This window comes from Cheilinus undulatus, linkage group 8 (assembly GCF_018320785.1).
Source record: "Cheilinus undulatus linkage group 8, ASM1832078v1, whole genome shotgun sequence".
In the NCBI taxonomy this organism is placed as follows: domain Eukaryota; kingdom Metazoa; phylum Chordata; class Actinopteri; order Labriformes; family Labridae; genus Cheilinus; species Cheilinus undulatus.
This window is the reverse complement of record NC_054872.1, coordinates 32,390,851-32,414,421: the sequence shown is the minus strand read 5'-3', so window position 1 is coordinate 32,414,421 and position 23,571 is coordinate 32,390,851. Positions and strand designations below refer to the sequence as shown.

Below are 23,571 nucleotides of genomic sequence, written 5' to 3'. Positions count from 1 at the left end.
TGATAGCCGAGTTTAGATCTTTATTTTTGCTTGCATGTTTTAAGATTGCACTAAATGAGGTCAAGCACTTCCTGGAAAGTAAACACTTGATGATGCACACGCACACATGTTCGCTGTCGTCATTATCAGTGCAACATATGGCTGGTGACAACTGATAGAGAGCTTTGTGAGTGTCGCACACGGTTGAGCCTGGAAGGAAACACATTTCATGCACGTCACATTGACCAACCAAAGTGAAAATATGGTTGTGAAAAACACGATATAAACTCATTTTGAGTGCAACTATTACACTGTGTGCTATTTACTAGTGAAGCTAATGTACAGCTGACAAATCAGGCAGAATTGTTTAGTATTTATTTGTTCATCTTTTGATACAGCCAATGGCAAAGGGCAGGGGCTAAATAAAGTTTTAAACATATACACATTCACACATATCAAACAGAAATTTATTTTAAAAAAAAAGTTATATGAAAAGACAAGGCATCTGCATGTAATACAATGACACATAGCACAACAAAACACCATTTAACATAACTGTGAAGGCATCATTATAGATCACAGTGATGCCAAAGGCAGGGGCAGTAAGGTGGAGAAACTGGTGCAAACAATACTTAATTCCACAAGAAATGCCACTGCCACCAACACAGCGAGCATGCAATGCTGAGTAACTAGCCAGTTTAGTCACTCTGGTGTTGTACTGCACCCAGCTCAATACAAGCACAAGTTAGAAATATTTTTACTGTGGAGTGTGGAATTAATTTGTGTGGCTGCAAACTTGGCTCAATTCAAAAGGAACAATGGAATTACATTAGAGCAGGGGCTCTCAACTGGTCCAGCCATAGGACCTACCACCACTTCAGCCATTTGAAACTATGATCCAAATTTCTGACTTTAAGTCAAGATCTCAGAAAAACAACCAGAATTTACTCCTTGTCCAGCAAAACAGACTAAAATAAGGTACATGGAAACATGTCAGCCTAGGAATTTTGTATGTCCTAAATATTTTGCCAGATTAGTTTTTTTTTTTTTTTTTCAGAATCCAGTTTGTAACCCACTGAAAGCATCCCTGTGACCAACCAGTTGAGAACCACAGCATTAAAGGAGAGGACATATCTCAAGGCTAGACTTGAGGCCAAATAAATGAAGGCAAAATCAAGAAATACAATAAGATAATAATAGTAATACATAATAGATATGAACAGAGTACAAAAGACGAATAATGGAAAGAATAGTGGTATTAACTGTAACATTAGACTACATTGAGAACAAAAAATGGGCTCAAAGACACAAAATGATAAAAACATGATTTAAGAACACTGAATCCCATTTTACTATTTCATTAAGTTTTATCTTGCCAACAGCTTTCTTATTTTTGGTCACTATATTTTAACATCAGTTACCTAAAGCTCAAAAACTAATGCCTCAACTAGTTCTTCAATAATGAGAGGTTATTTTAGCACTGGTACACATATGTATAACTTTAATACTCAATGAAAAACAGGTCTTAAATTACTGTATTTAAAGCAAGATTTCAAGAAAATGTATTCATCGGCTACTGCCATGTCTCTAGAAGGCGCCGAACTAACTTGATCATGTGCAGGGGCTTTAGAGTCAAAGTGACACTAAAAGGGTATCGTTAGTTCACTATTCAAGTGTGTAATGCTCACATAACAGGTCCTGTTTTCAGCCATGCAGCTGACTTTTATAACTACACAGTTTTTCTATTAATAAGATCCTTGGAAGGGACCCTGTGCTTGGCAAATCTGTGCTCAGTTTTTGTTCACAATTAGTGCATCCAAAAAGCATGCATCTTAAAATACTATGTTTCATCATCTCTAAGCTACTTTTGAAAAGAAAATTGTTGATTTTTGTTCTCATCATGCCCTAATACAGCATGTTTGATCGGATGAGAGGGCGACAAGACAGAATTCAAAGCATGCTTGTAAATGCTCAAATTCACATCACAGAAAAACTAAGAGCAACATTCACTGTTATATTTTTGCAGTTAACATTTAGTCATAGATGACTTTAAAAAGCTACAAGGGCAGATTGGCTGGAATGAAGCACTTCTTTTGGCAGGAAAGCATCATTAGCTGTTAGCATGCTTGCAGGCACACTGCCAAAGTATTACGATATGTTAAACCTACAACCATCCACAGTGGTTCATCTGCTGAATGCTTTAATAGGAGGTCCCTGGTCCTCATCACCCTGCAGTAACTATCTGTCTCAGTGTAGTTACAAAGCTCACAGAGGCAGCAACCAGCCAGTGAATGTTTCAAGATCATTATATCAGTTTTTGTTGCTACAAGGAGAGAAAAAGGCAACTTTATATTCATCAGACTGCTCTTTTGAACAAATTGTCTGTGTGCAAGTTTTGCTCTAAATTTTAGCGTAAACATAGAATTGGCACAAAAATACGTTCTATTCCACAATGAGGGGTTAGATGGGGGATCAGGGAAAGAGGGACTAGGAATAAATGACAAGTGGAGTTAAATCAATGCAGTACATTACTTCTGCACTGAAGTGACTGGAGACGAGGAATTACTACACTGTATCTGCATGCAAACACCTTCTCACACAGCACATTCACTCTCACACCTGGGCGCACATACACTGAAAAAAGCCCTGTTGCAAAGGCAAAACGGCAGCTAAATGAATCCTGTGCTTTTAAATTTGGTTCAGAGTTAATCTGCAACATGCTTCATCAACCAATCACTGTGCTGCTTGCTTGGCTCGCTTGGTGTGACACTTCATACACAGGATCCTACCATCCAGCGGATAGCAGCCATTTTCATCCGCTTCTATGGAGAGAGGACGAGCACAGTCCTGTAGAGAAAAGAAAAAATGAGATAAATAGAATTTTATTGTGAGAGCGTATTTAATACACCATATAATTATTACATTTGATACATTTTGTCTTTAAATCTCTTACCTCGCAACGGTAACATTTAAGGTGGAAGTTCTTGTCAAGAGCCACAACTCTGACTGTTTCCTCACTGCCAGGAGCAGGAATGATTGGCTCATTACAGCTCACACACAGAGGGGAGAAACGCCTGAGAAAGATGGGAGAAAACATGGCCGTGAGTCAAAGACCATAGGCCTTGTTCACATGCATGCAAAGATTTTTGAAAATGCAGGGTTTTTTTGCATTTTGACTGTATGTACACATGAAAATAATGTTTTAGGTCACTAAGAATGCACCTTTAGAAAACTCCTAGGGCAAAGATTTTTGGAAACTCTGGATTCCTTTTTTGTTTCTTTTTGTAAAGATTATTTTTGGGGGGGCTTTTCTTGCCTTTATTATGATAGGACAGCTGAAAAGAAATGGGGAAACATGGAGAGAGACAGTAGGGGAGGACATGCACCAACCAGAGCCAAGACTAGGAACTGATCCTGTGACCACAGCCTCTATATATGGGCACCTGCTCTACCCACTGAGCTAAACTGGAACCTGAGATTTGGGCCTTTAACGTCCTACTTTGCACTGGTTTTTCTTTCTTTTCCATGGCAACAACAGGTGCTAAATTTATGACAATGATACTAACCCCCCTGCTAACATTGCCGCATCTGAAGGAGACAGGTTGGTGGGAGAACTCAGAAAATGAAATGGTCATTGCAGAGGAATGGCAAGCCAACCATTAGCCATTAGCCAACTTTGTAAAACCAAATTACTGTCATCACAAATTAGCATAAGATGGTGAACAAGTTTAAGTTTATCTGGTTAAAGAGTGGAGGAAGTGTGTCCCCATCCTTGGTCCCAGTTATCTTAAAAAGTAAGACAAATGAAGTAAGAATTATGGAATAATCAAAAGATCGTAAAATCATGCTTTTGTATGAGATCTTCCTTGTGCTTGGGGATTAAAGACAAGCGAATTCATGGGTAAGACTTTGCCCACACTAATAATTCTTTTAATAAATAAATGTAAAGCTTAATCACTGTGGTAGCTAGTAGCTACCTGTGATAATCCTGGACACAGTAAGGGTTGTTGTTGTCATCAGTAATGAATGGTGCCCCCTCAAGTACACAGGAGCAGGTGCTGCAGCGGAAACAGTGGGCATGGAAGCACTGGCCCACAGCCTTCAGCACACGGTCGGTGATCTTCTCCCCGCACCGGGAACACACTGCCAAGGAATTCTGAGTAGCAGAGAGAGTTTGAGATGCAACTTTGATAGAAATATAAAAGTATTTAGTAATCTAGGGGCATATTGGAGGGCAGTACAACAGCTGTGTCAGCACCATCCAGCATTTTTTTCATACTTAATGTTCTGAGCATTGTCATACTGATGTTTACACATCAGTGTGAGGTATCAGTTTTATGCTAGCTTTGATTCTAACTATGAAATGAAACAAATGTTTTAAATGTGGCTAGATTTACAGTAAAAAAATACATTCTAGAGTTTTTCGTGTGTTTGAGTTTTGGTCTTTTAATGTAATTATGCAATGAAAATATAACAAATCCCAGTCTACACAACAAACTGCAATTGCATTTTAAATACAGGTGCATCTAAAAAAACAAAAAGAATATCACATAGAAGAACATTTTCTGAGCCCTCATTCTCTCACTCTGGTTCAGTACACTACACACAAAAACAATCATGGGGAAGACTGCTGACTTGACAACTGTCCAGAAGACAATCACTGTCATCTTACACAAGGAGGCTAAGCCACAGAGGGTCACTGCTGAAAGGACGGGCTGTTCTCAGAGACTATCAAAGCATATTCATGGAAATTTAACTTGAAGAGAAAAGTGTGATAAGAAAATGTGCATAAGCAACAGGGATGAGCTCAGCCTTCAGAGGATTGTCAAACAAAGTAGATTCAAGAACTTAGGGGAGCTTCACAAGGAGTGGATGCAGACTGGAGTCAATGGATCATGAGCTACCACTCACAGACAGGTCCAGGAAATGGACTACAAGTGTTGAGTTCCTAGTGTCAAGCCACACCTGAACCACAAAAAATGTTGTCAGCATCTTACTGGGTCCAAGGAGAAAAAGAACTTGACTGTTGTTCAGCAGTCCAAAATCCTGTTTTCAGATTAAAGCGAAATTTGCATTTCATTTGGAAACAAAGGTCCCAGAGTCTAGAGAAAGATCGGAGAGGCACAGAATCCAAAGTGCTTGAAGTCCAATGTTTTCAGTTTCCACAGTCAGTGATGGTTTAAGGTGCCATGTCATCAGCTGCTATTGGTCCACTGTGCTTTATCAAGTCCAGAGTCAATGCTGTCAGCCATCTACAAGGAGATTTTAGGGCAATTCATGCCTCAATCTGCTGAGAAGCTTGATGGAGATTATGATTTCCTTTTCCAGCAGGACTTGGCCTCTGCCCACAGTGAAGTCAAAATTACCAGAAACTGGTTTTCTGACCATGGTATTACCGTGCTTGACTGGCCAGCCAACTTGCCTGGTATGAACCCCAAAGAGAAGTTCGGGGGTATTGTCAGGAGGAAGATGAGTGACCAGAATAAACAATACAGACGAGCTGAAGGCTGCTATCAGAGCAACCTGGGCTTCATAACACTCCAGCAGTGTCACCGACTGATAAGCTCCATGCCATGTCATGTAGGTGCAGTTATTTGTGTAAAAGAAGCTCCAACAGAGTGCATAAATGAACATAATTCTCCAGAAGATAAACATTTCTGTACTATAAATTACTTTTAAGACTGATACTTTGTCATATTCTATCTTCTATCTAGATAGTGGTTTTTTGATTTTTGTGAGCTGTAAGCAGTAATCAAAATTAAAACAACAACAAGGAATGAAATATTTGACCTTGTGATAATGAATCTAGAAAGTATGGAAGTCTCACATCTTGAATTAAATTACAGGAAAAAAATGAACTTTTCCATGGTTTTCTAATTTTTTAGATGCACCTGTTTTTCACACCAATTATGTGACAATCTGTTTCTTCTCACCATATAGCAGTCCTCACACTGGGGCGTCCCATCCCTGTCATAGAACTGCATGCCCTGCAGGGGGCGATGACAGCTCATACAACAGAAGCAGTTCGAGTGGAAGAGTTTATCCATGGCCCTCACTGCTGGCTGTGTTCGAGACAGAGCCTCACCACACTTCCCACAGACCTCTAAAATGGAGAGAGAGGGACAGAGGGTTATAAATCTATTCATTAATAAATCATTCTTCATTCCGTCCCAGCTCTGCTTATGTTTACCACAGTGCCACCCCCTAATTAATGACCATAATAGTGTTGTGAACTCAGTAACAGATCCTAGCACTATTTAAGGATTTTTTCAGATTTACAAACACATTTTAGGCAACACTTCATCTATACATCACTTTTTGGATAAAACTTGTTTCCAAATGGCAAATAAAGGTGAAAGATCTTGAATCAGAAGTACAGGAATAAAAGGAAACAAAAGAGTAAACTAATTTATTTTCTCCCATTATTTATGATTTTTTTGAGATTTGAGAGCAGTTAAAGGGCAATCCTTTTCCCCTTTTCTTGTTTCACCATGATTATTAATATCCCTATGCTTATATGTATGTGTGCATTTGTGTACCTGTGGGAGGCGAGGTGATGACAGGTGCATGTGTGTCCATGTCTTTTATGAAGTCCTTGGTCATTCTCTCCAGCTCCTCTACCTCCTTCATATTCAGAGGAACACCTCCACCAAGGATGGGAATTGGTCCGGGTGGTGAGGGCTGCATGGATACAAACATAAAGCCTTTCTACATTTATATCTATACATTATTTACATGGTTTCATACAACATGCCTTACAGAGCATAAACATTGTGAGTCCATGTCCATAAATGTACGATTCTGCTCTGTTGATTTTGAGCTAACATGCTTTTATTTCCTGTGTCTTTCCGTGGTGTATTCAATGGAACAGTTATCTAAATAAATAAAAGAAACCAAGAACATACCGTTGATGAAGGAGGAGTTTTCATTGGCTGGTTAAAAGAAGATGGGGGTGATGCCATCATCTTCGGCTGAGGAGGAGGCGGCACAGCAGCAGGAGGGTTTTGGTTTGCGTTCACCTGACCAGCATAAGGAGAACTCTTTACGTGATTAAAGGCTGGAGCAGCAGCCACATTGTTTGGTTGAGCAGGAGGTGCGGCGGGTGGAGCTGTGGGAACTGGAGGGAAAGAGCTGGTGGCAGAAGGAGGGGCTGGTTTTGGTGCACCGCCGATTGGCGTTATGTTCTGGTTCAGATTCTGATTAAGTTTTTGTGCCAAAGAGGCTGATGATGTCGTCGGTCTCCCTCCAAAACCAGACTTCGGTGCCACTGCTGGGGCTTTGTTAAATGGCTGTGCGGCAGAGTTTGGCGCAGAGTTGTGATTGGCTTGTCGGTTGGTCCTGGCTTTGAGTTCTTCTGCCCAAGGTGCTGGAGGCGGGCGGTCTCCCATCTCAGGGGGAGGGAGGAAGGAGAGAGCTGGTTTTGGAGCAGTTGGGGGGGGGGCTGAAGGTTTGGGTGCTGGTGCTGAAGAATACTGGCTCGGTAACTGTTGATAAAACATCAACAATAAAATGATTTTTAGAATCTATACACTCATTCAGTTTTTTCCGTAACATTTAACCTCTACATATAAACTACAGAAGTTAATATTCAGCATTGCACTCTGAGATGATGCTAGCAGGCACTTTAATGATATTGAATAACTTGTTTTGATTTAAAGTAAACATTGAAGTGCTCCAAGGTTTGTGAACATATCAGACGTGCCTCATCTTCCTGACATTTATTTTGCTGTTTTGAGCCAACATTATTCCGCCCTGATCCAGTACCTCCCAGTTGGATAAAAACACTCTCCATTTATGGCCCGCGCACTGGGTCTCTGGCAGCACACTTCGGCTTAATCACACTCTCATGCGCTCCACTCTGCTCGGGTGCATCAATCCCCCCCCTCTCTCTCACAAAGTGTCTCCTCTCAGTGTGAATCACCAGCTACCTCACTTTTTCTTTTCTCTTTCAGACATTTGTGCTGTATGCGCAGTTCACTTATCATTGAGCTTTCAACCTGAACAGATAGAGAGAGAGGGGAGAGACTAATGAAACCCAGTTGGCATCTCTCCAAACTATTTCGCCTGACCTACCTACCTTGTTTTTTTCTGTCCTTCCCTCTGTGTGACTCATTCTCTTTTTTCTACAGTGAGGCTTCCTATGAGTCAAAGTCTGTTGTCATTTATCCTCTCATCTTTTCTGCAGGTTATACATTTATCTATTTTCAGTGCTTGATATTTGTTTCTCAAAGTGTATTTCCCAACTCTCCATGATTTGTACCTTGGGGTTGAAAGGTCCCCTGGTCTCCATTTCAGACAACAAGTCAGTCAGAGAGTCGAGCTGTCTATCAAAGCTCGTCTGCTTCTCCATCAGCCTCTGGCAAAGGAAGAGAGGAGAAGGAAACTGTCACATAAAAATGACAACTATTTACACAGCATATTTGATTAAGCAAAGGAGGATGAAGGTGAATGATGACAAGATTATTTACAGTGTGTAGGTGTGATAGAGACTCCAAGTTGTGCTTACACAGCAAAGCTCTTTTCACAGATGCACAAAACTTATGAAAGTTTCCTAAAATTATCAGGTTGACCTGCATGTGTGAATGCAAACACACAAAATTCTCACCCAGACTTAATCTGTATGTTGTCCTGCCAGCCTCTATTTAAAAACCAGGTAGAAGTTGGTGAGAGCTGATGTGTGAATGTAGGTGATAGTCAGGAACATTCAAGAAGGGAGAAGGCTGATGATACTCAGCCTAAAACTGTGTTTAACTGTTGCAGTCTTCTTGCTCATAATGAAGCTGCTTCATACTCTATATGTCCCATTGTAGGTAGCTTTACTATAAAGGCTAGAGATGCACTGATTTTGAAAATTGGGGCAGATACCTATACCAATGTTTAACTGATGCATCAGTGCATTTCTAATAATTGTTTTTACATATCAGGACAATATTATTGGCCCCGATAAGATAATTTCCCTTTTTCTAAGTATTTCTCAAGTGCTGTTAAACAAAGCAATTAATATTTTTACAGTTTTTCCAAACATCCTAGGTTTATTGTGGATGCTTAAAAAACAAAACTTTAACAAAATTGATTGACAAAAACAGAGTCAAAATTATTAGCCCCCTTCGGATCAGACTTTTTGTTGAGCCATAGCACAAACCACTGTTGTGCAATGATGTGCTTTAAAGTTGTAATTCTTAAAGCTTGTAGATCAAGTTAAACTGAGGGTTATCTTCCAATTTACAAACATTTTTAAAACTTCAGTTTGGTTTGAGCTGTCACTGGAGAAAGCATCATGGCAAAAACAAAATAAATCAGTTAAGACTTGAGAAAAAGATTTGTTCATGCTCACAAAACAGGTTATATAAAGTTACCAGTGTTTCAAAGAGTCAAGAACTGGAGTGAAAAGAAAAACTTGACTTCTGCAGAAGAAGCACCCTCAAACCAGACTGAATTTTGCCAAGGACAGCCTGGAGAAAGATGATGCATACTGGAAGTATGTCCTTTGGTCAGACAAAACCAACCTAGAGCACTTTGACCACAGAGAAGTTTAGGTTTGGAGAAAGAAAAGAGAGGTATATAACCCATCATCGTCCCCACAGTGAAGACATATGTGGCCCCTGCTAAAGAACTACCACCAGAAGACCAAGTGAACATTATTGACTGGCCTGCACAAAGCCCTGACTTAAATCCCAATGAAGATCTGTTAAGTGAATTGAATGATCAAGGCTCATGCCAGAAGACCATCAAATCTAGAGGAGCTTGAGAGATTCACCAAAGAAGTACATGCTGGGATTCTTCAGGAGATGTGTCAAAGACTTGTTGAAAACTACAACAAACAACTGCTGGCTGTTATCCTGCAAAAAGGATAAACAACTGACTATTCTCATCAGGGGACTAATAACAAGGATGTTTAAAAAGGCTGTGTTAAAAATTCCTTGCTCTACTAAAAAAAAAAAGAAAATCACACATTTTAATAGGGGCTAATATTTTGTCCTCATTTGCACGTCAATTCTTTCTTGCATGTCTGCAGTGAGGAACATGTGCATGAAATATTCTAGAAATTTTCTGGAATACATGTATGAAAAGGACTTTAACTTATACTGGAGTGTCATCTGAAACAATGACAATAAATGCCACAAACAAACATGATGAAATGATGATCCTTGAGAATGAATACATGCTATTTGAATTCAATTTCTCTGGTTGGATGAAGAAGAATATTAACTGTTCGGTTGTTTAATTTTCACTGGGAAGCAGTCAGCATAATCTCTTTTGTAATTTAAACAAGACATATACCATCATATCATAGCAAGTGTTTTGTAATGTTGTGACTGTTTTTGGGATAACAACGTGCTATTTTTTGTTGTTGCCTTTGTTGCTAAATGAGCAGCAATCCCAACTGTCATACAGTAAACAGCTGAACAATAAACCTTAAGTTGCATGTCAAAAACCATTTCAGTCACAAAAATGGGCTCTAATCCTATTAGACGCATGACACTGGATGATTTTCCCCACACTAACACTAATATCATCTGTGCAAAAATCTCTAAAGACAGTTTGCCCTGCCAACACTCTGTGGACTCTCTATGGCCCCACAACAATGGCCCCCAGTGTCCTTAGTGATTATCAAATTAAACAGAAGAACAGTTACATGCAGCGTGAGGGAGAGACATGCAGACAGGCAAAGCAGCTGTAGCCTAATTTGGTAAAGAAACCTTTGGGACTTACCTGTGGGTTGGCAGCAGCACTGGGAATACTGGTACCTGAGGCAGGTACAGGTGGAGGGGGTGGGGGTGGAGGGGGAGAGGGAGGGGTGGGCAGACAGGCACTTTCTTCAGGGGGAGCTGGGAGGGGCAGGTCATCAGCCACTGGAGGTGGAGCGGGGAAGGCAGGAGGGGGAGCGTCTGAGGCAGAGGGTGTTGTTTGGCATTCAGGGGGAGGGGCGGGCAAATCTTCATCCAGTGGTGGAGGAGGAGGGGGTGGGAAGTCTGACAGAATTAAGGAGGATTGATCAGTTAGAGGCAGTGACAGAATAGTTTCTTGATACTCTTCACAATACTGAACTACACACGTTAGTGCATTAAATCTACTTCAACATCAACAACAAACACAACAATGAGAATAAGAGCACAACATTGGACAGTTTGTCATGTAGTTGATGACTAGGAGATCTGGGTTGATTGCTTTAATTAGGGATGAAACTGTGACCAATTTTTAAAATGGTATGATAAAATTTCTCTTCAGTCATCATACAATTCAATATCTAATCATCATTAAGACTGTTAGTGGTAACAGTGCAACAATATCATGGTAAATAATATCCAATGTCCTGACAGCATGCTATGTGGGTTTGTTTACTTAGGTGAATGGACAAAAAGCACACAGGTGGGCTGAGAAGATATTGTTGTCTCTCCCCTCCTCTCTCACCTGCAACACAACATGTTGCCTACCTTTGACTGCCAGCTTGGGATAAAAAACTCAAGACTGTTAGAGATGTACACTCTCACTAGCTTTAGCGGCTCCTTGTCTGCTCAGACTGCTACGAAAAATGCCCCAAAACTTTGTAGCGACAAAGCCGTGATGACATTTACAGATTCTGGATAAAACAAAAGATACTTCTGTCCTACAGAATAGAGGTTAATTGACAGACCGAACGAGCTGACAGGTGGTGATATCAGGATGCGTTTAAGGTCAGCTCAGTAAAATCGCTATTGGGTAAAAGAAAATATAATGCAACAGTGTGTTTAAAAATGGCATCAGGAAAAAGAAAACTTAATTTGAGAGTTGTGAGGATTATATATAGTTGTTTTAAAGCAATGTAAAATAGAAAGAATCATGATCTTTTAAAACATTTAACTCAAGCTTTACTTAGCTTATACAATCTCTATTGAAAATGTGTTATTTTGTCTTTCTTCCAAACAATACAAAAGCATCAATAGTGGTTCTGATAAGGACTCAGATTTTCAAGGAGCTTTAGGTTAAAAATATTACTTCTATGTGTTTTTCTTTGGTAACTTAGGTACTTTTTTGTCCTTTCAAATGTAAAAATAGTATCAAAGTATTTTTAACCTAATTAACGAAATATCTTTGTAAATGCACATTTGATACTGTTTTGATGTTAACTTACAATATGTTCAAATTCTAATGTTCTTACAGACAAAGGCTGCTAATTCTATTTGTGTTATTTTTTTATATGTAAAACTTGGCAGAATTATTTTAAAATATGTATTGGTACTTCCTGAGCATTTTAGCATATAACAATACTATAATAATACTGGTAACCTTGATATTTAAGGTCACTCTAATCATGATATAAAATTTTGAAGTTGTTACATCTCTTCTTCTGATTTTTTTAATAGTTTATTTTTTTAGGAACAGATATAGTATAGATAGAGAGGTGACAACAGCCATCCCATGCAAGTATTACAGTGAATAGTGAATGCTAATTTGCAACACTTATACCATGAAGGGGCTTTTATGAAAATAAAAAGATAATACAGTTAATTTTTAAAAAAGGGAAAAAGAATCAAAGGCTAACTAAAGACACAATTTGATACACAGTTATGCAAAAGTGGATATATTGCAATATGAACACAGAATGATGCATCACAATATAAGCTTTATAAATCCAAAATGACCCTTTAAAGGTAAAGTGCAGGATTTATGTATTTATTCACTGCAATTTGGTGTCAGTTTCACCTCTAATAAGGCTTTATCTTTTGACTTCTTTATAATGCTGTCTTCCATGATCCCATTATCAAACAGCACCAGAATATGCACTTAGATAGGTACATATATATTACAGGTACATAGTGCATGTTTGTTGTAAGCGACATTTCAGATTTAGTCTTTCTTAATATACTGTGTGCATGCATCTTGGGATGCAACAAAATGTAGTAAGCATGCAGTTATATAGAATCTAAGATCTGTTTTAAAAATGTAGGTTTTCCTATGTCTGCACAGCCTCTGCAGGTGCTTTGCTACTTCTCTTTGTCAGTGAAAACCACAGATTGTTTATCTAAAGCGTGAGTACAAACGTCTGACTTTGTGTTGTCTGCACACTGGCGCCTGAGCATGTGAGTCTTCAATCATGTGTGCAATAAGAACACCACAGGGACATACACAGGGGCAAATTTGTGTTCATCTGAGTTCATTATTTTGATAACAGATGCGTCAAATTTATACAAGCATGGCTGCAAAGCCCTGAGGGTAAAAGGTAAATTCTCCACAAGCAATAGTATGAGGCTCTATCCCAACAAATCGTCTAAAAAAGAAGAAAATTCAGCACATTAAGGTTGTATCTGAGAACTGGGTCATAAAACAATAGTACAACACATCTCTGAGCTCTGCATGCTACAGCTTTAGAAGCAGCAGGGGATCTGGGTGAGCAGCTGACAGAGTGGATAAAACTAAAGATAGTCACAAAATGGTTCAGCAAATAGCATAAATAATGCAAATACCATCACAGAGTGAAGGAGGTGGTGGAGGCAGATCTCCTACTCGACCAATAACACCTGTGCCTACTGGTGTTGGTGATGGTGCTGAGGGAGGGGTCACACTTTTGGGCCGTGGCGGTGCCACAGAGGCAAACTTCTTTGGCTGGTTGTAGAAGGATGGAGTGGTGACTTTGAAGTTCAGAGAGGACGTCACCATGAAAGGCTTGCTGCTGCTGGAGTCCTCCATTTTGAGTGATTATCTGTAGAAATACACACAAAGGAAAAAAAAAAAAAAGGAAAACAGTTAGACACAACACGGGACTATTTTCAGCTTTAAAGGAGAGCCTGTTGTATAACTGGGGTGTAAAACAGGTTGTAGTGACGTTCAAACAACTCCAGATTTAGGAGCATTGCTCTCACATCCAATGAATGAAACAAACATTCATCAGCTGACTGAAGTCAAAGGGCTTGCATTCCTTGGCAGCGTTAGCATGTCGGGTCTTTCGCTGGAGAATTAGTGGTGATGACACATCAGCAAAACATTTGGCCAGTCACAACTGAAAACTAAAGACTTAATTGTTACCAGATTAACAGTACTTTTGCATTTACAGTTACCAAACAGGGGAACATATACCTAAAGGCATGTCACAGTTCAAACAAATAATATAAATATGAATATAATGTTTGATAGTGTTGTTGACAGAGTTGTCTGTCTGTTTAAAATAGAAAAGGAGAAGCCTGAGGAAAACCACAACTGTGATACAGCAGCTGGAAGGCTAAAGATTTAAAAGCAAACCTCCAAAAGTTGCAATTTGATTGATTCAATCTGTCGTTAGTGTTGAGTATTTCCTGTAATTAAAAAACTCTGACTTTTATTCAAAAACCATCAAGACATTACACTATGTAGATTTCACACAAATTGTAAATTTTATAGCGGAACACATTGTCTAGACCCCTTTAGTCTTTGTAAAACTCATTAAAAGTTGAGTTTATTGTGGCTTCAGTGTCTCCTAAAATGTAGTACTGACTATTTTTGGATTTAGTGAAATAGCCATAAAAAAAGAAAATAACCAGCAGGCATCCTACAAATCCAGTGCTGCTGTTTGAACACAAAAGCTTTGGCAAATTGTCTACAGTGAAATGAGAGAAAAGTGTGTGAAAACTTCCTAAGGCCATGTATACAGAGCTGACAGAGCAGACATAGTGGCACTCCCAGCTGCCAGAGACAATTTACAAGATGTATAACATATGGCTGTTTACAGGGACGTAAAACATGATGATAAGAAGTCTTTTCCAAGGGAAGACTCAGGGACAAGAGCGACTACCATAACATTTTCATGTGAGGTGCGTCACAAAGAGGGTGAGCTCAAACATTTACCTCACACATGCTGGTGGTTAAACAAATGTTGATGTTCTCTATGGAGATTCTTGGCAGAGTCCAAGCACATTTCCCTGAAGATCACTGGCTCAAAACATGACCTTTACTCAAAGCTGGGTTGTTGTACTCACATGTACTTCTGATACACTCCCCCAGCACACACAGAGATACACTTAGGATCACATTTGTACACATTTTGCTATCTACACTCAGATACTGTTACTGTTTTACAAAACTATTACACCCTATAACACTCACAATAATCTTATCTCATAATAAATACAACAATTGTGGCAATCATAACACACCATTGTTAGGAATAAGGTTGTCATAATTATAGTACTTTGATACTTTTGATACCATGCTTTAAATGATACAGATCATTCATTTACCACTCTGAGCCCTACGCTATTTTTTTAATCATTTTGTCTCGCCTGGACTTGTTGTCTTAAAACTTTGTAAAAAATTAAGCCTGTGGTGCACAGTCAAGCTCTAAACATCCTTCTTTAGGACAGCATGGGCTTTACAAATACTGTCACTTGAATTTCTACAAAAAGTTATGGGACTATAAAGACAAAGGGAAAAACTAAATGGAAAATAAAACTTTATGAGTGACATGCATTAAAAAATACTACGACTTTTTTGTACAAATTTGATCTCCCATCTCTTGGGGACCAAGAATTGAAAAAGAAAAAAATTGTTCTATAACAAGAACTCTTCAAAATATTTGCATTTTACAAAAAATGTTTTATCTGTGTTAGCTCTATTTGTGCCATTTTTCAAAGCCGTCCCATCTGCAGTGACACAGAGGGCCACATCACGGGCTCTCTGTCTCTCCACCACTTCATTATGAGCTATTCTGGCTGTCTGCCTCCTACAGTTTGACAAAGTATAACACAATGATGGACCAGCCTGCCATTGGTTGTCATAGCCAAGCCACAATGCATCGTGGGATACAAAACAGACATATGGCAGATAGCATTAGCCACTTGAAGTAGAAACGATGGAAAAAAATGATTGAAAAATTGGTAAAATGATGTTCAGTACTGGAGTTACTGGCATGGATTAAATCTTTGAATGCCTCGGAAAGCCACCCAAGTTCCAGGCTCCCTAGAGAGGCTTCTTTAAGGGCTACGATGACATGGATAGTGTCATTATAATAATAAGAGGGGTTCCAGCTGTATTTAACAGCTAGTATGACAGAAACCATGTAATCACTTTGCAAAACCTGAACAAACATGTCATACAGGTGGTAAATAAAGATAAAATGAATAGAACTTCTTCCAACAAAGCAACTGCATGCAAATAGTATCTCTTTGTTAGGCTAAATTAAAAAAAAAAAAAAAAGTACAAAGGAGTTAGTTCTTACAGAAATGTCTCTGCTTCTACGAAACAGAATCAAGGAGTATTTTCTTTGTTGACTATAACTTAAAGGTACTTTGATAAAGGCCCATTCACTGTTTGTTTGGTCTGCTTTAGCCCCTCAAGTCCTTCTTATAAGAGGATTAAATTTGTGTTAATATTCCTGGAAGCAGCTTTCTTGACTTATCTGTAATGTTTCTTTCACAACGGCGGGGCTGATGGTTTCCTGTTATGGTATTGTTGATAAAGCAATGAGAAAGTAAGGACAAACTCTACACTGAATTTTACTAACCAAATAAGAAATGCTGAAGTAACTATTTAAGCTTAACAAGTGTATTCTTCCTCTTTTTGTTCCACGGAAACCAACTATGGTCAAACTTTTTGTGTGTTCGCCTTTTTAAGTCACACGTCCCTTTTTCACAAACTGTTTAAGCTAGGCCCCTGCAAAACCCCACAAAGGAAAACAATACAAAGAGAGCACAAAACCTTAAAGATTATGTTTAGTCCAGTCATAGCCTACAGTAACAGATTTACTACCCAGGTAAAGTGGAAGGATTTCAAACTTGTTCAAATTTGTTGGGGCACATCAGCAGCACTTCATGTTCTAACAGGACAAAAACCCCTTTGACTTATGAAAGCATCTCTGGAGTTCATGACATAACCAACTTTTCTGATTAGTAGAAGTGGTACTTTTTCTCTTCTGCTTTTTGGTTCAGCTTTCTTTGAATGACAACGCTGAACCCTTCGAATCATATATGTCCTAGGCCAAGAAGAACTTCTATTGCATGGCAATACATGAGCTGTTTTAGTGAGTCACAGGTAAGTCAAAGACGTGTCATTAATCATAGATGTATGTGTAGTCCTTGGTCACGGACCACTTTTATCCATATTAGGACAAAATAACTGTGTATAGACATAGCTACCAGATAAGATTTACACAGTGCATTTGAAAAGTACTCAGACCCACCTCCTTTTATCAGTTTGGTCGTTACAGCCTGATGCTCGAGTCTAAAACTTTAATTTTTATTCACATCAATCTACACTTAGTACTCCATCATAACAAAATGAAAACAAAATTTAAAAAATGTTTGCAAATTTTTGACAATAAAAATCTTAAACATTACATTTACGATAAGATAATACTTTATTGATCCCCAGAGGGGAAATTCTGGCATTACGGCAACACAACAAAGGAGAAAGTTGGGAACATACAATGGAAATGAATAAGAATAAAAGCTAACTAAAAAATCAAATTAAAGGGACAGTAAGATACAACATTCTACGCAGTCAATATTTACATAAGTATCAAGACCCTGCAAAAACATCGTTCTTGGGGCACGCCAGTAGTCGAGTGGTTAGGGCGCGCACCATGTACGCAGACGGCCTGGGTTTGTATCCGGCCTGTGGCACCATTTCCTGCATGTCACTTCCCACTCTCTTCCCTGTTTCCGACTCTATCCACTGTCCTCCTATCTCTAATAAAGGCACAAAAAAGCCCAAAAATAACTCTTAAAAACAAAAACATCTTTCTGGATCTTTGCTGAGATGTTTCTGCACCTTGGCTGTAGTCCTTCCACAAGTGTAGGTGTACACATGTAAATATGTCAATAGTATTGTTATTGCTATTATTGTTAATATCTGTCTGCCTCTTGTTGAGCTGTTGTAATGAGCAAATTTCCCCCATTGGGGACCAATAAAAGTTTATCTTATCTTTACCTTCTCTTATAATTCTCAACTGGATGAAGTTTAGCATGACCAAGGCTCTTCAAGAAGCTGGTCATCCGGCCAATCTGAGCAATCTGGAGGGAAAGGGCCTTTGTGACAGAGTTGACCAAGAACCTGACGGCCACTCTGACTGAGTTTCAGAGATCCTGTGTAGAGATAGGACAACGTTCCAGAAGGACAACAATCACTGCAGCCCTCCACTAATCTGGGTTTATAACAGAGATGGAACCCTCTCCTCAGAGCAAAATGCATGCAAACCCATTTGGCTTTTATTTGGAGTATTTTGCAAACTCCAAGTGGGCTTGATTGTGTGTGACAGGATTATATTTTGGTGTGAGACATGTTCTACATGTTTCTGATAAGTAATGGTTTTAAATTTAATCTATAGCTTTCTAATCTGACTTGACAAAAATTTACAAAAGAAAACTAATCCCTGATGGTACATCTAACTAAACTAATATTATTGAACAAAATATCACCAGAAAAATATGTCTAATGGCATAAGATTACCTCTCCTTTGTCACTGAGCTCCAAAAAGCAAACATCGACCTACAGAAAGAGCTCTGCTTCAATTTCCCACTTAAATAATTCAGAAAATTGCTGCATGCATCAATAAAGGAAAGGGTGGTGCAGCTCCAAAAGAGATGCCAACTGCTCAGCAAGCAAAGTTTCTACAGGAAAAATGAGAGGATCAGTTTAAAACTAAATAACAGGGTGCCACTTTGGCTTAGTTGGTAATGCAGCACCCATAGACTGAGGCAATAGTCCTCGAAGCACTGGTCACAGGATTAAACCCTAATCCCAGTGCTGTTTGGTGCAACTCTCTCGCCCCATGTTTCCTGTCTCTCTTCAGCTGTCCTATCACAATAAAGGCAAAAAAATCTTATCGTAGATAAATCTTATAGAAGAATAAGTCAATAACAAAAGATGAAAAGGAAAGAGCAAGTGTTAAAGTGTCTTGGCAAAAAATTCTGGCTACTCGTGAGGCCAGTATCCACACCTGCTTCATGATGAATGGAGGTTACAGTCAGGATACAGCTCTTGACTTTCAATAAGGTTTGAAGTTTGAATATTAGCAGAGTGCTCAAAGCTGAACACTAATGGCTTTCTAAAAGGAGTATGTGACAAGGATGGGTACAATTGTGATTTAGACTTTCCATTACAGTACTAATGCTACCTTTTTTTTCTAAAGGACAATATGCAACAGTCCTCTCAATTATTCAACAGTGATGATAATCTGTGGTCAGGTTCCATCTGTTTCTCCATACCATCCTGAGGGAATTAATACGATGAGATCAGCGCTCCACTCAGCTTCAGAGGTCCTTCAACAAATCTATCTTGAAACCTGATCCTTGAGATGAGAGACCCTCAGCTGAGGTACATATTTGGCACTTCAACTCAATGACATCACCTCCAGAAGGGAGGATTTAGTGCTTGTATGAAACCAACTTGCTTTCTGATGTATAGATGTGTGTTTTATGGAAGACCAGAAGCATTTTCGCTCATTAATTTTTGCGTTTTCCCCCCACTCCTCATCATTCATCTCTCTCTCACCACATGAACTCAGTGACATCACTATGCGCTGCAGTTCATCATTTCTTTATAGTTTTGATTGATTGCACCGTATAGCCTTTAGATGCCTAGTATAAGTCTGTACTTTTTTCTCTACTTTTCTTTTGCATGGGTATCCAAATATGTTTTCAATCCATTTTATCAGCTAATGATGAGCACACAAGACAAAGGGTGAATGTAAGCAAACTACAAGAATGAAAAATAGCATGACCATGGACACATTGCCTCTGTTAAACTGTTGTGGAGTTTTAATCTCTTCTTGTGGCACAATTTCTGTTACGTTTGTAGTTCTCTCAGCATTGAAGTGTCAAATGAACACCCACTCTGTTCAGATGGCCCAGGCTATGTATGTGACGCTATAACTGCTGGGGAGGACTTCACCACACTTTTAAAAGGAAAACTGTACCACTATGCAATGGTTCATTACTTTGTGGTTATGGCGGAACTACATTTGGTTTATATACTCAACTACTGCTTTTAAAAGGTCAGATGGAAGTGCTACAGCATGGTGCCTTACTCAACTTCAGTTTTCCCACATATGTGCCTAAATATTCTTTTAACTTTATGCTGTGTATCATTTTTACAGCCACATAAATGCAGTAAACTCTTTGGGAGGGTTTGAAAAAAGCTGACCTCCTGAAAAAACATTAGCAGAGGTAAAGGTCCTGAAGAAATGATCTGATGAGAGCTCTGCCTGCTCTGTTTCTGTATTTTTGAAAACAAGCAGTAAAGGGAGAGCAGATCATAGTCAGCTCTACTTTTAAATGGACCAAAAGAGAGACAGAAATCCTTAAATCACCCCTTCCATCTTTGACCAGTCATTGGATCAGTAACTAGCGTGTTGATGATGAAACTCTCCATTGTTCTGATGTTAATAGCACACCCAGTTTCTGGGAAAGCGTGTCTAGGCCGGGGGTCACTAATGCGGGGACAAACAACCCAATTTACAGGTCAGTGGACATGCACTGAGCACCAGCTCCTTCTCAGACTGCAGTTAGACGACAGATTAAACAGCCAACATTTCAAAACTGATAATAACATCAGCCGACAGGCTCTATGTCAAGCACTCACCCAAACAACCTAATCTGCTTGACACACAGTGAAATAATGTGGGCCAAACCCAAGTCACAAGACAGCGAGAGACAAAATCAAAGAGCTAGATATGCAGTGGTTTGGGGCAAAGAGATACCCTAAAATAGCTTGTGTGTCATGACTTGTGGAGGCTACGATTAGGGAAGATTCCTCCTCATCCCAGTCATTAAGAGGAGCATACAACCCTTTCTAGATCATCATCCTCGTTCACAGATTTCAATTTGCTGAACCAATTCAGTGAGGCGTCAGTGACTAATCCCAGTCTTTTCAAACAGAAGCACCACACTAACCTCAGGCAAGCCAACCCAGTGTTTTACTCTTAAAGTTTTCTTACACACAGCCTACTGTAGCCTTGGGTTGAGGCTCCTTTTCTATCTAGCTAATGTTAAGATATATCAGAGAGGCAAGGCAAAAGCCCTTGAAATAAATGGATTTTCACATTCTTCAAATTGCTGAGATTCTTGGGTAAAATTACCACAATTCACATATATCCTTTAATCGTGCCTTAGAAGTGCACAGGGTTGTGACAGATCTAATCGCAGCCTTTCATACATGACTTGAGACAAATCTAGGTAAATGGGTTAATGGGACATACAGTGATGAAATGTTTAAAGAGCTATGCTTATAGGCCACACCATGGGCACAACTGTGGAGTCAAACACGCCAAAGTAGCTGATTATTTTAATTCATTTGGCATCATCAGGGAGACAAAGGTACCCTTCTTCCTCGGCGCTCACCCCACTTTGGCACCTCATTGATTAGCCATGGCTAGCCAAGTGTTAGCTAATGCTTTGACAGGTGACAGCAATGGGTGAGCAGTCACAAAGACAACCAATGAAGACAGAAACCAAGGGCCATTAGACATAACCTGTCTTATCCTATTAGTAAAATGAATACCGAGGAGAGCCAAAGCTATACGATGTAAACGTTATTTAGCTTAACGCATAGCTCAGATACGTTAACGTCTGCTCTCGTATAATTCAATGTAACGTTTAATGACGTTCATTAATGTAAGCTTGTGTCAGTAAAATTTCCAAACGTAATCAAGTAGCTAGTTAGCTATCTTCAGTGTACGTGAGCTATGATATTCTACTCATTGATATTGAATGACAGCTGCTGCTCACCAGTAAAATCCGTCCAGCCGCCTCGTGTGATAAACGTTTAACGTAAACTCGTCTATGCTGAATCCCACCAACTGCAATGTTAGCCTCACGCGCACACACCCCTAACGAAGCACTCCAACGTTGCACGCCGTGGTTAGTTTCGGAGGTGAAAACGCTCTAACGCCGCCCCATTTCCTCTTACCTCAAATGGCAATGATGACGACCTCTCTCAACTATGCTGTCATCAAGCTAAATATTTTTTCCTACTCTTTTCGAGTGCGTAGACGTTGAAATTACAGCTGCATTGCAACCAAGCTAGCTAGCTTGAACAACTTTTTAGCTGGACTTCCTGTTGGAGCTTCCGCATACTGACCTATTCCTTATCGTCGGTGCACATCAGCTGGTGTAGCAAACTACTGTGCGGTCAGGGAGTTTTCACGTTACTCCAACGACTACTTAACTTGGAGGAAAAAACAATGGACACCGCCCACGGAGAGGTAATTTCACCAAGAAACTGCAGTATTACTGGTGTCAGTTAAAACAGTGCCATATGACATATCAACACAAGCTAGTTGTCACATCACACAGATGCCAATCCCTGAGTTTTTAACAACAGCCACCATTGAGTAATCTGCAAATCTGTGCTGTCTTGATACCTCCAAAGACTTTACCTTATTAGGTAATATTTGTCAATCCATCCAAATAATTCATGCCAGTGGTTTTATCAAGTACAGCAACTTACCCTGTGAATACAGCTTCAAAGTGGTCTCCCCTTTTCTTCCCCTGTTTCCTTTTGTTCTTTTTCCCCTGGTCCAGGCTGAGTAAGAGTTACTGTAATGGTAACTTCTCTTCCCCTCTTCCCCTCTCCAGTTATTAGACCCTCCCCTTGTGCTTTTCAGTCTGGAAAAGGAATGACACCATCCTTCCAAACAAGTTCTTTCTCGTTTGTCTTTGGCTCAGGACTTGTATATTACTATGTAAACAGCACCTCTCTCTCTCTCTCTCTCTCTCTCTCTCTCTCTCCCCTTGCGTGTGTGCTTGCTAAACTGTGTGTATGTGTGTGTGTCTTCATAAGTTGTCCTGTAAAACCCCTCCTCCTCCCCCTGCTGCCGCTCTCTTTTCTCTCTGGATTCTTGCAGCATTCTTCAGTCAATGACATCAACCCTGTTGCCTCTCCTTGTAAGGTCAGACTGAGGGAATGAGGGAGCAAGAGGGAGGGAGAGATAATGGGGCCAGAGGCTTGATTAGACACAGACACTAAAATCGCTCAGGGTTTTAAACCCAAGAAGGTATAACTGGCTGCAGAAAGTATGTTCAAACAACTCGGGGCTGAAGCTTAACACAGTATTGGAAAAAATACTTTGATGCCTGTCTTTCATTTGCCTCAAGTTAACAGGCAAAGCTGAGAACAGATCATGAAGGTGGTGTGGTGATTAGACCGTTGCCAAGTGTGCTGTTACATCTTTATTTGTTTTTCACAAGCAGTAAACAGGCAAAGGCTCAGACAGCTTTCTGTACACAATTACTACGCCTGATTATAGAGAAGAAAACATTTTATTGTTCCATGCCTCTTCTTGCTTTGCCCGTCCTGGCTGTAAGGATGTGATCGCCCTCAGACTGATGTTAGATGACACCTCCCATCCTGCACATGGCCCCTTAGGTGACTTATTGTCCTTGTATTTCTCACACTCACACACATGCCAAATATTCAGCTACCCACCAAATCAATGTTTGTCAGTCCCTTAAGGTGTCATTATTTAACAGTAAGAGAAATCACTCCTAGCATTAGTTTTATTGTTGTTTTGCCAGTTTAAATTGAACATTTTTATGACGCAGGTTACAATGCCAACAGAGTGGGGCCAATTCACAGAGTTTTCATAGCAATTTAACCATAGGACTCATGATTTTATATGAATAAAATATATTTTTTGAGTTATTA

General features: G+C 39.6%; 2 protein-coding genes across 4 annotated transcripts in view; one reads left to right on the top strand and one right to left on the bottom strand.

The window, feature by feature from the left end:
- Positions 1-337: 337 nt before the first annotated feature.
- On the bottom strand, positions 338-22,558 carry zyx (zyxin). 3 transcript variants are annotated; one of them, XM_041792698.1, is made up of 10 exons: positions 22,375-22,558; positions 13,425-13,660; positions 10,693-10,952; positions 8,240-8,335; positions 6,885-7,463; positions 6,519-6,660; positions 5,913-6,082; positions 3,957-4,135; positions 2,933-3,053; positions 338-2,826 (listed from the first exon to the last, which is right to left on the bottom strand). In XM_041792698.1, the coding sequence occupies exons 2-10, from the start codon at positions 13,645-13,647 to the stop codon at positions 2,713-2,715; spliced, it is 1,884 nt and encodes a 627-aa protein (XP_041648632.1). In that variant the 5' UTR covers positions 13,648-13,660; positions 22,375-22,558; the 3' UTR covers positions 338-2,712. The 3 variants fall into 3 exon arrangements, with proteins under 3 accessions (XP_041648632.1, XP_041648633.1, XP_041648634.1); XM_041792699.1 differs by lacking the exon at positions 22,375-22,558 and adding an exon at positions 21,835-21,964; XM_041792700.1 differs by lacking the exon at positions 22,375-22,558 and adding an exon at positions 21,654-21,799.
- The window catches only part of fam131bb (family with sequence similarity 131 member Bb), a 44,813-nt gene continuing 43,287 nt past the window's right edge, over positions 22,046-23,571 (top strand). Inside the window, exon 1 of the mRNA XM_041792703.1 lies at positions 22,046-22,129. The gene's annotated coding sequence lies outside the window, so the exon portion shown is untranslated. The remainder of the gene's footprint in view (positions 22,130-23,571) is intronic.

Coding starts and splice junctions, on each gene's coding strand:
- zyx (XM_041792698.1), bottom strand. CDS start 13,647: ATGGAGGACTCCAGCAGCAGCAAGCCTTTCATGGTGACGTCCTCTCTG. Junction 4,136..5,912: donor AGTGTGAGGACTGCTATATG/GTGAGAAGAAAC, acceptor TCTGCTACTCAG/AATTCCTTGGCAGTGTGTTC. Junction 3,054..3,956: donor TGTGTCCAGGATTATCACAG/GTAGCTACTAGC, acceptor CATCTTTCTCAG/GCGTTTCTCCCCTCTGTGTG.